The following is a 15,982-nucleotide window of genomic DNA, read 5'->3' on the forward strand; positions in this document are numbered from 1 at the left end:
CCCGGCCACCCCGAGTCCCGCCCCCCCCGCACCTCCTGGCCAATCATGGGCATAGCGAAGGTATGGTCAATTTGCATATTTGTCTATTATTAGGTAGGATTGACCAGCACCCATTAGAATGACATAAATTTCTATTAACATGGGAGTCCACTCCATCCAAAGACTTACCCTGCCCTATGTTGTGCACCCCAATTGACATTCCGAGGAATTTTGATTTGGTCCAGATATGAGCATTGAATTGTATCTTCTTGTTAAAACACTCAGCATAAAAGGCTGAAACTATAGAAATTGTTTGAAACAATTAGTGTACTGTGTAATTATACCCACCTCTCCAACTCCCTTAACCTGGGGAAAGAACTGACTCCTTGAGGAAAATTCTTGACCCCTCAAAGAACTGCCTTTTATACCGTTTTCCCCAATGTAAACATTCATTTGGGGTCACGTGGGCAGAAACTTCCCTGAACCATGAGACGATGGCCAATCCTGGAGGCTTAAAATCAAAATGTCTGTCTGTTCTTCTGGTCAGTAAGCTTGTCTATCTCAGCCCCAAGCTGGACCCATCAGTATTATCACTGCACTGAGCAAATAAGACACTGAGGAGATGTGGTCTCTCCCCGATGTCAGGAATATACTGAGCAGAAACTACATCCCATTTATATACTAGTAAATTGTCTCAAAGTTGCTGAGGTCTCTACAGTACAACTATTACGTGTAATGACTTTAGAAGCATTAAAGGTTTATTTGGAAAATAATAGTGAAGCTAATAGTCTTTGGAACTTATACCAGGAACAGATAGGAGGCGCCCATCCTCACAGGACTGGGAAGACACAGGCAGCCATAAAACAAGACAGCAGTGACCCCGCCTGTGAACTTCTCATGACCCTTTCTGCCAGCATGGTTTCAAGTGGATGTTGCAGAGGAGCTAAGCTCTGTGACTTACTGGGTGGATGATGGGAAACCTGCTCAGCCACGAATGTTACACTGTTTTTGGAAACCCCGGGAACTGGTCCTTCTGAAACTAGCTCCTGCAAGCAAATATAACATCATTTTCTTTTGATGTGGAAACACAAATGACACTGCAGAGACTCTAATAAGGGGAGTCTCTCCTTCCCTCGATGGTTACTGCTCCCCCCTCTATACACTCAAAGCACCTGGCACACTTTCAACATGGCGCTGAATTACACTACTAGAGTAAGAACAGACACTGATTGCCTGTCTTCAGAAAGGACTACATGTAACGTGTCACTTGGAAAGGGAAAGATATGAAGAGTTATGTCTACCTAGAGACTATTATGTGCCAGGCACTGCGGGCCAGGGGATCTGTTCCCCATCCCTCGAGGCCTTTTACTTAGTCTTCCTTGCTGGTTGTCTTCCTCAAAGCGACCTCTAAGTGCTGGGAGCCCTGGGCACAGGTCTGAGCACCTACCGCTCTGCTCTAACTGTGCTGTCTACCTAATGTCTCCGAAAGCACCATCTCCAATCTAGCTCTCTCCCTTCAACTCCAGACTCTTAAATTCTAGCTCCCAACGGACAGCTCCACTCACATGTCTAAGACATCGCTCATACTTGATGTTTCAAATTTGAATTCCTGATCTTTCCTCCCCAAATCCAACCTTTTCCTTAATATTAACAGCACCAATCAACTGCTGAAGCCCCACATACAAGGATTCATCTCTGTCCCCTTTCCCTTACCTCCCCCGAATCCATCTATCAGTTCTAATTCTAAAATACAGCTTCAATCAACCATGTCTCTCCTGGAATAATGGCCAAGGCCCCCTCAACGGTCTTCTTGCCTCTATTTTTGCCCCTTTCTAATTTATTTTTTCCTAAAATCATTAAAAGATCTTTTCAAAACAAAAAATGACATCATGATAAGCCATAAAATCATCATTATGGCCCACAAGACCTTGCATGATCTGATTTCTAAATCTCTATCCTTATCTCATGCCCCTTTTTCCCGTTGCTCATTATATCCAAAATAGGCTGAACCAACAACACTATTCTTCTATGGGTGGTGAGCATCTTCTGATCATTACCTGTATCACTGTTTCCTATCTCCAAACAAAACGAAATGTGGATCAGTTCACAATTTAAGATAATTAAAAACGCCAGTGCAGAACTCACCGTGTTCTCTTCAGTATCATTTGGTAATGTCCAGTGACACTGAAAGATCTCGCCCAAAATGGGATTGTATGGCTTTTTGGCAACCGATCCTCTCCTTCCCGCATGGAAGGCTGAGAGGTACCATTTCACAACCTGAACCATTCGGTCTCTGGCATCCTTTTGGTCACTAATGCTGCAAGGGAGAAAGACAAAATTTGTGTTTTGCATTCTGACAGGATGCAAGCTGATGCAGCAACCCTCAGCATGGCCCACCCTGAGACACGCTGAGGACCCAGGACCAGGAGTTACCTCGAAGTTTCCTTTTAAAACTGAGGTATAATAGAAATAATTAAACACACTGGTCTTAAGCGTGTGGTTTGGTGACTGAGACAGATGTGTATATCACTTAATTAATCACCACACAGGACATTTCCATTACCCCCAAGTTTCCGTATCTCCCCTTTCCAAGCAACCCCACCCCTCACCCCGAGGCAAACACTTTTCTGGTTTCTAGTACCACAGGTTAGTTTCCTTGTTCCAGAACTTCATACAAGTGCACTGTTTAATTGCCAAATAGTTGGACATTTTCTAGATGTATTTGTGTTATTGATTTCTAATTTAATTCTTTCATGGACAGAGAATATACTCTGTATGGTTCCAATGATTTTAAATTTATTACATCTTCCCAGTACATGATATATCTTGATGAATGTTCCATGTGTACCTGAAAGACTGTGTTGTACAAATTGATAGTGTCCAGAAGGTCAACCAGGTCAAGCTGATAGGTAATGCTGTTCGACTCTTCCATAGCCTTACAGATTTTCTTGGGGGTGAGATGGGAGCAGTGCATGCAGGGAGCTACTGTTCAATCAGTTCCTGAGAAATTTCCAACCAAAATAGACTGTGCACTTGTCTATTTTCCCCTTCAGTTTAGTCAATTTTTGCTGAATGTATTTTGACGCAGTGTTACTAGGTACATATATGCATTTAGGATTCTTATGTATTCTTGATAAACTGACTTTTTCTTAATCATATGAAATATCCCTATTTGTCTCTGGCAATATTTGTCTTAAAAACTCTTCTTTGTCTGATACTAATACAAGTGACACCAGCTTTGTTATACGTGTTTTGCATATGTCTTTGTCCATCCTTCTTCTTCATATTTAAAATCTCCTGCTTGTAAATAGCATACAGATGGATCTTGCTTTTTTTATCCAGTCTGAAAATCACTCTTAAATGGAGTATGCATGCTATTTATATTTAGCGTCGCTACTGATAAAGCTGGGTTTAACTCTACCATCTAGTACAGTATTTGTTTTCTATTTGTCCCCTTGGTTACGTGTTCCATTGTTTCCTTTTTTGGATTTAGTATTTTTAGAATTCCACTTAATCTTATTTACTGGAATTTTAGCTGTACATATATATATATATATATATATATATATATATACACACACACATACATATATATATATATATATATATATATATATATATATATACATATATATATATATATATTTAAATATATATTTTATTGATTCTTCACAGAGAGGAAGAGAGGGATAGAGAGCTAGAAACATCGATGAGAGAGAAACATCGATCAGCTGCCTCCTGCACCTCCCCGCCCCCCCCACTGGGAATGTGCCCACAACCAAGGAATTGAACCTAGGACCCTTTAGTCTGCAGGCCAATGCTCTATCCACTCAGCCAAACAGGTTTTGGCCTTTTTTATATTTTTAAATGGTTCCTCTAAGGGACCTCAAAGTTTAAATTCTCATACATAAAGACTACCCTTAAATCTCAAACCTACATCTAATGAATAACTGGTACTTTGCATCTTTACTTACACATTCCAATAAATGTTTACATTTTATTTGTTAAATTATGTATTAATTTAAACAGTATCATATTAATTGAAATTCTTCCCTTCGGCTATTGGTAAAATGGTTCTCTTATCTTTATCAGGAAGAAAACATGCATCTCAATGTCAGCCAATGAGTCCACCCACTGTGACAGCTCAGTGATTTGTAGCATTGGCTTTAGTAAACCACAGCCCAACGCCACGAATGCAATCAGATAGGACCGGTTAGAACATCCCCTCACAAAGAAAATTTTCCTGCTACCACTGAAAAGCAATGCAAACTCACCTCCTTGTAAATCAATTCCACCTTTCGATGACGTCTGTCTTTTGTACATATATCTACTATCGCAAGCTTTACATTCAAAGTTTATGAATCAGTCTGTAATCTGGAAACTAGACTGTAAGCTCCTCAAGGGCAGACACTGGCTTTTTCTTTCTCCAGCTCATAGAAGTGTCTGGGAAACAATGGGTGCTTTAGAAAGGTTTGATGGACTCAGTTAACTGAACTTCATCAGGAGATGTGTAAGTAATTTAACAGTGAATACCAGTCCTGGACCACATACGCTTATAGATGTGGCTCTGTAAATACTGGCTACCTATTAGTGGGCTCTTAAGATTTTTTTAACATATTGGTTGCCTAACAACATCACCACCATGTAACCTAAGCAAACAGACAAGCCTCTAATATAAACAAAATATTCAATGCCTTTCATCCAGAAATATTTAAAAGGCCGGGAATCCATCTATCCTGCAAAGGCAGAAAGCTATTGGTAAAATCTTTAACAATAAGAAACTACTGTGTTTATTGTCAAATACCTCACAAACAGGTCCGGATGTGCAAAAAAGTCTGCATACATTTCTAAAAGAGATCTTCTTTCAAGAATAAATGTTGGAAGAACTACCTGCAAAACACACACATTTGAGCCTTGAGGATCATATTCTACTACAGAGAAACAGACTGCTGCACTGCTAAAAAAACCAAAACCCATTCTAATCATGGTAACACCCACCAAGTACTGCCCTGGCATGCTTCTGATACCTACTTCCCAAACTGCTCTGATTGAGAAATGCCCAGTATCCTGCCCAGCAGATGAAAAACAGAGAAGGGGTTTTGAATTTTCAAAGTCACTTCCGCTGTGAACCTCCCTTTAGCTCGCTGGCTCAGTGTGACAACAACAACAAACTACTCGAGACAAGCTTTGGGTGCCTAATACCTGCTGGGCTATATACACGTTATCTTACTGAATTGTACAACAATCTGTTGTGAATAAATTATTACCCCTGTTTTACAGGGGAGAAAAATGAAGCTCAGAGAGAGTGAGAAATTTTCTCACTGTTCTGTTATTCATGTGGGAATTCAAAACTGGGTCTGTCTCACTTGGGGGTGGGGGGGACGGACGGTTTGTGCACTTTCCATATCTGCTGATGCTTCTCTATCATCATTAAGTGCACTGGGAAATTTATGTACTTATGAATCTGTGTCCTCAAGTAACTGACATGCTCCTAGAACGCAAGGACCACCCTTATTCACACCTGCATTCTCAGCTACTATTACACAGTAAGAAATTCTTATAGTAGCCACTGAAGGAAGGACCAAAAGGGTGAAGAGAACAAGGATGGGAATCAATGAACTATTTCTACCATGGGGCTGAAACCATGAAGAAAAATGCTGAGGGGCTGGGGATGTGGCAGAAGAGAAAGCAAATAAAATAAAAAGTTGGAATTTGGAAGAAGGAATGAGAAAGATTAGGAATAATCAATAAAAAAGGAAAAATTTCATTAGGAAACGAAAGAAGAGTTTTTAAAGTATATATCAGATTATAAATCATTTACTAGGGAAAGAGAGCACCGTAATAAGCAAACAATCCTTTAATTTAGTAATTACTGCATATCCACCATATTCAAGACCCTGTGTTAAATGCCATCATACAAGAGATGCTCAAATTACCCTGGAAATTCATGAGAAGGAAGGATCATGTTCTGTTTGGGGGACTAGAATGAGGGCAGAGCTGGGAAACAACGCATTGAGGTGGCACTAGACAAAAGCCTTAGAGGAGAGTGAGGCTGTAATAAAAAAGAAGAAGAAATGAAGATCGGAGGGGAAAAGGACACGGAGACAGGAAATTGGGTGTGACAGAAACTGACCAGTGGACCAGTGCGGCTGGGTTAGGGTTAGAGCATATAGAGAGTGCTGATGGAACACAAGCTTAGAAAGGTACACTCTGGCAGTAACAGTTAGAATGTTTATCATCAGTTTAAATGTTAAGTAAACATTTTCCTTCCACAGAACATGTTCATAATCTAAATTTAGATAGATTGGCAGGTAAGCTTATGTACTGACTCAGTGCAACTTCCTACCACTCTTAGGGGTCCAACATGTAAGGATGGCAGAGCACACAGACTGAGGAATGTAGGTCCTTTCCCACACTGCTGGCCCAGTGATCTATCAACCCCGGAACGCCTCTACTTCTGGACTTCCCATTATGTGAGATAATAAACCTAGTATCCTTCAAGTTACCTTTAGGTGGGTCTTCCATAATTAGAGACCAAAACCAACCAAGGTAGAAGATGTCGGAAAAAAATAGAAATATCAATGTCTAAAATTAGGTTATGACTTTAAAATGCGAACTGAAAATTTTGATCCAGCAATTATGCAATCTAATGAACACTGAAAAAATTCCTGGGGCAAACTCCTACAAATATTTTCTTATCTAGAACATTCCTGGCAAGTATGTTGGGTTCCACAAGTTAATGCTATCCTTGTGAAGGTTTTGTTTTAGATACTTAAATAGTAAATATTATGGATTAGTTTTTTCTTAATTACCCTCTAAATCCAAACCAAAAAATGAAGCTCACACTGACAAAGACTATAGTTTGACCTGGTCATAACAAAAGCAAGACTCCTGAATGTTATTAACTTTCTAAAGTTGGGTAGAATAACTTAACCAATATAAAGCTATTGCAGCTCAACTCTCTAAGACAAGAGGCAGGTTGGAAAGATTATAGCTTTTGAAATCACAGACCAGATCAGAATCTCACTTCTGCTACTTAATAGGATTTATCCAAGTTACTTAACCTCCATGGGTTTTAGTTTCCTCATCTATAAAATGAATGAACAATAACACCTACTTTGTAGTGTTGTGGTGAGAATTAAGTGCAAGGATGAGGCTGCTAGCACAGTGGCAGAGATATACAAAGGCACCCATACACTAGTCTCCTGAATCAATCCGGCACTCTAGAGCACCAAGATTAGATTCAGATTTACTAGTAAATCCAGACCACAATAATTGTATGGCTGAATGTGTGTCATACAATTTTCCATTCATTATCTGTTCTAATCCTTAAAACTCTGAAGTAAGCCAGTGTGTCCACTTTGCATGTAAAGAACCTAAAGATCACTACCAAAGCGACTTGCTCAAGGTCACATGGTTTGGTAATAGCTGAGGTAGGTTGTTAGCATAGATCCTCTAACCCCAAGGTCAGAACTCTACTCATTTTGATTTTGTGTGCACTATACTGCTTTAGTTTTTGTCCAAACCACTAACCAAGCCCAATACTAGTCCTTGTTTGACCCCAATAAAATTCAAATCTTCATCCATCCATACTATCTCTAGGAAATTATTCTAGAGTTATTTATTAAATTCATTTATAAAAATGCTCAGTTTATTCATCTAAATATATATTAAATCACAACAAAAGTATAAACAGAAGTTATATCATTACACTATATTTGCAGGCGCACTCACCACACAATCACTAAGAATCCACACATTAAGACAGCAAATGCCCAATCTGATTCTTACCTTGGTAAGATCCATTCCAAGCCTAACCTGTGACAAGAGATGCATGATAACGCTCTTGTGCTCCTCCACCGACCCCGCCTCCCCTTCATCGTCTCTGTCATCATAGGAATCGAAAAGGTCTAAAATAAAACAGATCTTCTTAGGCTGGTGGTAAACGGCCAATCTGTGCTGCTACCAGTATTGCAAATTTTCCCCAAACAAATATTTTTAAGAAAAAAAAGTTAAATTCTTAAAGGTCACTTACCAGCATCACTTGTTCCATTGGACATGGAAGAATTAAGTGATTCTGTGGTATCTGGACGCTTTAGACTATTTCCTGAGCTACTGTGGGTCAAGACTGAAGCAGATCCAGAGGAACTAAAAAAATAATAATCACCTTCTTAAGTCTTTTAAGAAAGCAATTTAGAATCACAGTAAGACGTTAATCTACAAAGCTACTTGAAACTAATATATGCAACTGACAGATCAGACTCTTAAGAGTTAGCTGGTTATATACATACATGTAGGTATACACTTTCCAACTCTCCCTGTGGCTCCACTCAGACTGCCCAGTTTGGTGGCCAGGTCTCTTGTCTTATGCTTTTTGCATAGGGTATGCTCAACCATGTTGAGAAGCCATCAAAAATTAGTTTTGCTTCTTTGTCTAAGTTTAAAATGAGTTCATTTTCTGATTTTGTTACTTTGTACACAAATGTTGGCATGTCATAATTCTTGGCAACAAATTTCCAGAACCTCAAAAATGGCAAGTCTATTACTTAGTCTCAGAAAGATGTCTTGTCTATATTTTTGAGATCCTTTGATAAAAGTCCACATTGGTATTAACATTCTTCCCAGTCATAAAAAACAACAACTGTATTTAAAATTACAAAATAAAAAAGCATATTATTTTTTACAAGTAAATTTATGGTAACTGCTATTACAAACTGGTTAACAGGGTGTAAAAGCATTTCCTCTATTATACAATAGTTATGTGAACATAACTTACCCAGGATTAGTACTTGTACATTAATAAAAGAATAATCGAAGGCAGAGTTTACTTATTAAGTATAAAAATAGAAACCAAATTTCTCACATTGCAGATATAACTTATAAAATGGTACAGACACATAACCAGTATTTTGTTATAAAATTATAGGTACAAAATGTATATATTCTAATTTAAACATAGTTTTCTCTGATTATTTACCTACTTTTGATTTTTTAAATTTAATAATAAACTATATTATTTTTTAGAGCAGTTTTAGGTTCACAGCAAAACCAAGTAGAAAATATAAGAATTCCCATATGCTCTACCTCCCCCACTATCAATATCACACTCATCATTACCCCTCAAAATCTATAGTATACATCAGGGTTCACTCTTGGCACTGTACATTCTATGGATTTTGACAATATATAATGACAAATTTTCAACACTGTAGTATTGTAAAGTTTCTCACCGTAAAAATTTTCCGTCCTTTGCCTATTATTCGAACATTCTAATATTAGAACATATCTATTCTAATTTAAACATGGTTTGTCCTGGTTACTTACCTTCTTTTAATCTAGTTTTCAAAAATCCTTAACTAAATATTGCTTATTTGGTAGTTTAGTAGTATTCATCACAAGGTACTGTAACTAATGTCTACTTCACTAGGCTTGAGTTAACGGAAAATATGAGTAAAGACATAGGTAAGAAAAATCAAGTTATCATTAAATAAAAGAGCTGCATGAAAATTACCTCCAAAATGTTTTGTGACCCTTTGATAGATCATCAAAATAGAGTCAATCTTTTAAACCAGTTGATCTAAAAACCCCAAATTCTTTAAAATATGTATGTTATTTTAGATGCATTTCCAAAGGTTAGATCTATTTATGCTGTGCTTTTCCTCCTTACTCAGATTAGAAACCACACCTGGGCCAAGTGATATGCTCAATAAAGGTCAAAATGGGAAAAACCCATTTCATAAGTTTTTCATATGAATAAGTTATGTTCATTTTGTCTTCTACCTTGTTCAAGACAAAAGATAGAATATAGTTAAAAAACAATGCCTTGACAAAATGATATGCATAGAGAAAAGATTTATATTCAATGGGCTAACTTGTATAGAATTTAATCATAAGATCATAATAAACTAAACCAAAAAATTTAAAGCTCTGGATTTAATTATAATTACAAGAGAATCCACAACAACTTTACAAGTTAGATATGATTATTCTCATCATATACAGATGCTCAGAGGGTCAATGACCACCTGAAGTCACACAGGTGATAAGCAGTAGAGCCATTTCAAATGCATGTCTGGCTTCAAAGCACAAGTTCTTTCCAACACGCCCAGTCATCTAGTTTATAAATGTATAAAACCATACTAGTCAATAACATAGTTCACACAGAAGGTATCACTACTACAGGTCTTTACAAACGGAGCAGGGAAAGGATTTAAGCTTCTAAGGAGGAAGGGAGGGAGAGAGGGCGCTCAGTGCCTACAGAGGTAAACAACATAAATACAGTTGACCCTTGAACAACTTGGGGGTGGGGGAGGATTTGGGGTACCCACCACCTGTGCAGGAGAAAATCTGCATTAAGTCAGTCCTCCGTGTATTGAAAATACTACGTGAATAGGGCCAGGTTATAAGACAATATAGACATGCCTATTACCAGTACAATAGGTAATAAGCATTTTAAAACTTTCTATTTCATAAAAATTTCAGGAAAATCGGGGCCCTGAAACTGGGATCAAAGATTGGCTATCAGTGATGATTATAAGGAAGCTTTTACTGAATATAGTTAGTTATACATATGCTTCTAGAGCAGCGCTTTTCAAACTTTTTCATCTCATGCCACACATAAATTACTAAAATTCTTCAGCACACCAAAAAGTATGTTCTATTTTTTGCTGATCTGACAAAAAATAGATATAATTTTGATTCATTCACATCGAAGGGCTATTGTTGTGTTGACTGCTGTCATTTTTTAATTTGGCATTCTAAGAGAAAAGAGGTCAGTGCCCCTGACTAAAATAGTCAAATACTGCGTGTTTTAAAAATTATTGCAGCACACCGGTTGAAAATCGCCATTATAAAGGACAAATTCATTTTGATATTCAATTGTACGTTGTTTAGAATAAAAGTTAATGTTCAGTGTAAGAGATTGTCCTTAATTCTGCTTAAATAAAACTATGACTGAACACATCAAAAAATCAACAAACTTTACTTTGGAATTTTTGTACAAACCTTATTTTCTTTTAACCCCACTATCATAAGAAATATTTTTTAAAGTTAAAGTGAAATTTTTACTGGCAAACTAGTAATAATGGCTTCTCCTTAGTTTATTTCCCTAATACACTAAGAAATGGACATGCTACATCAAACCCTCTCTGTTAAGCAGGCCTTTTTGAGTTGTAGGTTCTTTTCCTTAACTGACGTGTCCTGTCTTAAAAGTACATGTTCACCTAGATCACATACATTTCATTTTTTCCACATTTAAAAGTTGAATTTGATCCAAAACTTTCTGATCCAATATAGTCATTTTCCTTTATAAATTTTGAAATTTTGGGCAGTTATTATGAAATTATATATGAATATTGTACTTTTCAGTTCATGTTGCACACTTAAGAGTACTAGAGTCCTTCACAGTATTTCTTATTAAAACAAACAAACAACAAAGTTCAAGGTCTAAGGACTGGCTGATGATAAACTTACAAATTCACATACAATCATTTCCAAATGTGTAATGTCTCACACAGCAAATCCCAAGGTATAACAGTAGTACCAATTCCTGAGAAAGCTGGAGTGTTGGAAAAAATGCCCAACAAAAAATAGAAGCCAACTATATCTATAACAAACATAGGAATATTAAAGCAAATAAGTGTTAATTTGCTTTCTAAAAGATACCATTTATCGAGTGCTTGTTACAGGCCAGACCAGATAGATTATTCTCATTTAAATATCCACAATAATTCCTGAAGTTGAAACCATTATTGTCCTCATTTTACATACAAGGAAGAATTACATTGGTTAAATAATGTGATCAAGATCACACACCTTTGAGACAAAACAGATTTAGAACCTATTCTTAAGATTCCAGAATCCAGTCTTACAGCCATCTATGTATTAGTAGGGCTAAGAAGTATTTTGCTTATTAGCTACCATGTAAATGACGCTACATGTAAAAAAAGCCTTTTCTGTATAATAGTTTGTTATCTAGCTTTGATTTGATCATATAAAATAAGTCAAATATCTATAACTAGAGGCCCAGTGCATGAAAATTCATGCACTGGAGGGGGGTCCCCTCAGCCCAGCCTGCCCCCTCTCATAGTCTGGGAGCCCTCAGGGGCAAGAGGCGACCCAGTGATCAGGGGAAGGCGACGCCCCCATCACACCTCTGCTGCTGCCACTGCCAGCAGCCCAAGTCTCAGCTGACCCTGGTTACCTGAGCCTCGGGCAGCCCTGGGCAGCCGCCATCCAAGGCTTGCCTGTGCCTCGAACTGGCCCTGGGCGGCTGGGGGCACTGAGGGGGCTGAGGGACTCCGGAGGCAGGCATGCAGAGTGGCTGGACCCGCCTGGGGGCGGGCCTGGCCGTGCAGCGCGCCTGACCCCCCAGTGGGGCTGAGGGGACTGGGCGCCGCCATCTTTGAAGGCATGGCAGTCAATTAGCATATTCCCTCCTTATTGGCTGTGGGCACCGCCATCTTTGTGAGGGTGTGGTGGTCAATTAGCATATTCCCTCTTTATTAGATAGGATAATAAAAGGGTAATATGCTAATTAGACCAGATGTCTTCCAGACATCATTTCAGACATCCTTCCTGACGAAGCCAGGCTGGAAGGAAGCAGCCTGGGTCCTGGGTGCCTGCCGGAGGCGGGAGGAGGGAAGCAGCCCAGGTCCCGGGTCCCAGGTGCCGGAGGGAAGCCGGTGCCGGCAGCCGGGGGAAGGAAGGCCTACTCTTGCACAAATTTTTGTGCATCTAGTTTTCTAATAAGGGGAAACCCTAATCAGTATCTATCAAAATCTGCCTGCTTATTATTTCTGGAATTCACATACTTCTCTCCACTGCCTTGCTATTACCTTGGCTCAGGCTGTCAAGATTTCTCAACTTAGACCGACAGAGACTTGGCCGACAGCAGCTGCCCTCTCACTCCAACAAGAATTGTTTGAGTTGTCTTGTACCCATGTTGTGGGGAAGGGGGTTTATGATATCTAAATCCAGCCTACCACCAGGAATGCTCAGGACCTACTCAAGAAGGCAAATAATCCCTTCCACAAATATTTACAGGGTAAAACAAGATTATTGTTAGAGTAATAAATCTGACAGTAAAATAGTAGTCAAGTTTTCAGGCAAATTTAAATTGGCCAGTTGAAACAAGTGAATATTCTAGAAAAATAACTGTACTGGACAAAAAGGTGTTCCTAAAGTGTCAACTAAAATCTTTATTGGTACTTCATCTCACGATAAAATTGTGCACCATGTAATGAACCTAAAACAGTAATATTATAGTACAAAAAATTAAAATTTAAAAGCCATCAAGACTACATTATAAAATTTTCAAAAGCCTCCTAACATTTAAATCAAAAAAGGAGGGGATAGTAGAGTAATATCATGTAAGGAAAAATATCCTGTAAGTAAATTACATCTAGAAAATTAATACTTTAGAAAATTAATTGTAAGGCTAAAAGCAAGACACCCATGAAAAACACACAAGGTGATAAAACAAGCCAGAGGAAAATCATTTGGGCAAAAATTGAAAAAGGATCCCCAGTCAAATTTATAGAAAATATTCCTTTATTAACTTTTGGTCGAGAATATGTTTGTATATTTTCAGAAAACAACTCCGAGACCATGTGGATTCTAGCAAGAGAAGAATCAACAGGACTACTCCAGCCATGAATACAGAAGAGAAGCAGTCCAGAGACAGAAGACGCTAATGTGGCCTTCCCATAATAGCAGTTAGCAGCTGTGCATCACTGCAGATTGCCCAGGACCAAACCAGACAGAGTCGGACCTGCATTACCACCAGTTGTCCACCATCCAGAACTGAAATGTCAGTGCTGACATGTACACATAAGGAACTGTTGGACATTGAAATTGGGTCTCAAAAGAACTGTTGGCCCAGAAAGAAACTCACTACACACTGATTCATTTGCCTGTCACCATAACCATTATTGCTTGTCTCATTTTCGGTTCTTATAAGTGTATTTCTAAGAGCACATGATCTCACTCATCTAGGGGAAATAATGAACAACATAGACTGATGAACAAGAACAGACCCAGAAACAAGGAGGCATGGATCAGACTGTCGGGCCTGGGGGGGAGGGTAGGGATGGGTGGGGATAAAGGGAGAGATCAACCAAAGGACTTGTGTGCAGACATATGAGCCCAACCAGTGGTTAAGGACAACAGGGGGGTGGGGGCATGTGTGGGGAAGGGGGTGGGATGGAAATGGAAATGGGGGGACGAGGACAAATATGTGATACCTTAATCAATAAAGAAATTAAAAAAAAAAAAAGATTTCTCAACTTAATACCCAGTTTTGCCTGGTCTCCCTACCTGTTATGCAGCCCCACTGCATTTAATACTATATGATTTCAATTCTATACTGTTTTTCCAACATGTAGACCTGACCAGCAACTTCCATCACTAGTGAGAAAATGTTCAAAACTGGTAAAAGGCTAAAGGACTCTTTCATCATCTGGCCCTTGCCAACCTCTTACGTTATCTTTTTTTAACCACTCTCCACAACTTACGCTACAGCCAATCAAGCTCCCCTTGACTCCAGACCTTTCTTAACAGGGTTCCACCTCCATGGGAACATTCCCACCCCCGCCTCAATGTCCCTTTTTTCTACTCGTCCACAGGAACCTTAGGATCATGATCACATTCTCTCCCCTCCTCTGTGAATCCTTCTCTGACTTCTCAGGACTTCAAAATGCTCCCATGGCTTTCTGTGCTTATTCTTATCATAGCATGTATACCATCTATATACCTAAAAGCCTAAGCGACCTAAGGACTGAACGACTGATCGACTGGTCACTATCATGCACACTGACCACCAGGGGGCAGACACTCAACACAGGAACTGCCCCCTGGTGGTCAGTGCGCTCCCACAGCAGGAGCACCGCTCAACTAACTGACTGGCGCCAGACACAGGGCTCACGCCTGGCCACCGCAGTCTAGAGACCGCAGCGAGCCTACTGAGTGGTGGTGGTAGGTGCAAGAGGGCCAGGATGAGCAGGAGCGGCTTGGCAGGAGCAGCAGGTAGTGTTGGACTGCTGGTTTCGGCCGGATCCCTGCAGGCTACGCGAAGGGACCACACCAGTGCATGAATCCATGCACAGGGCCTCTAGTTAGATTATAAATGTCTGTTTCTTCCCCCAAAAGACAGTGAATTATCAGGGGCAGAGACTGGGTCTTTTTTTCACCTCCACCTACTATAGCTAGCTCTCCACACTAACACAAAAACAAGTACAGTCAAACCTCTGTTCTCAAAACATTTCCCATCTCTTGCCCAAGTTGTTCACAGGAAAAAAATGTCTCGGTTGCCCAAAACTTCAGTTTTTGACCTGACAACCCTTTCATGCTGATACCTCAGCATGACAGAGGAGAAATGACTTTGTTGCTGGAAATACCCCATTAGCACAATTTTAAAAGACGAAGAGGCCATCAAGAGAGTGCTAATGTTGTCTACGGCCATACCACCCTGAGTGCGCCCGATCTCGTCTGACTCGGAAGCTAAGCAGGGTCGGGCCTGGTTAGTACTTGGATGGGAAAAGAGTGCTAATGTTGCTAAGGGTGTGAAAGTGCTCACAAACAACAATCACAGGCAGGTGAACAGGTGTGGGTTTGGAGACAAAAAAAAGTTAGCCAGTGATAGCATTTCGGAGGCAGTGATACATATATGAAAAATTCGTTCAAGGCTAATACGATAAGAAGTGTTTATAGATTAAATAGTGCATTGGACATGGACTGTATATAAGAAAGGTTAAAACAGAATCACTTGTGGGTCTGGAACAGATTAAGTGAATTTACATCGTTTCTAATGGGAGAAAATCTTTTAGTTTTTGAGCAAATCTCTTTTAGAACAGCCTTCTTGAACAAATTAAGTTCGAGAACTGAGGTTTGTATATACTTCCTAGTTTATTCATTCTCATTTGACCCTTTCCTAATGTTGGTGCTAAAGAAATAATGCCCTGAGTTCCATGAACAATACTGGCATATTACTACAGCTGATGCTAAT

General features: G+C 39.3%; 1 protein-coding gene across 9 annotated transcripts in view; it reads right to left on the reverse strand.

Annotated features, from left to right (window-relative positions):
- The window catches only part of OSBPL9 (oxysterol binding protein like 9), a 128,976-nt gene that overhangs the window by 6,796 nt on the left and 106,198 nt on the right, over positions 1-15,982 (reverse strand). For all 9 annotated transcript variants that reach the window (XM_008139319.3, XM_008139318.3, XM_008139317.3 and 6 more), the window contains 6 exons: positions 8,015-8,127; positions 7,771-7,889; positions 4,784-4,869; positions 2,125-2,296; positions 941-1,025; positions 169-279 (listed from right to left, as the gene is read on the reverse strand). In XM_008139319.3, coding sequence (XP_008137541.3) covers positions 169-279; positions 941-1,025; positions 2,125-2,296; positions 4,784-4,869; positions 7,771-7,889; positions 8,015-8,127 — 686 coding nt within the window. The remainder of the gene's footprint in view (positions 1-168; positions 280-940; positions 1,026-2,124; positions 2,297-4,783; positions 4,870-7,770; positions 7,890-8,014; positions 8,128-15,982) is intronic.

The sequence above is a fragment of the Eptesicus fuscus genome, chromosome 9 (assembly GCF_027574615.1).
Source record: "Eptesicus fuscus isolate TK198812 chromosome 9, DD_ASM_mEF_20220401, whole genome shotgun sequence".
Taxonomy (NCBI): domain Eukaryota; kingdom Metazoa; phylum Chordata; class Mammalia; order Chiroptera; family Vespertilionidae; genus Eptesicus; species Eptesicus fuscus.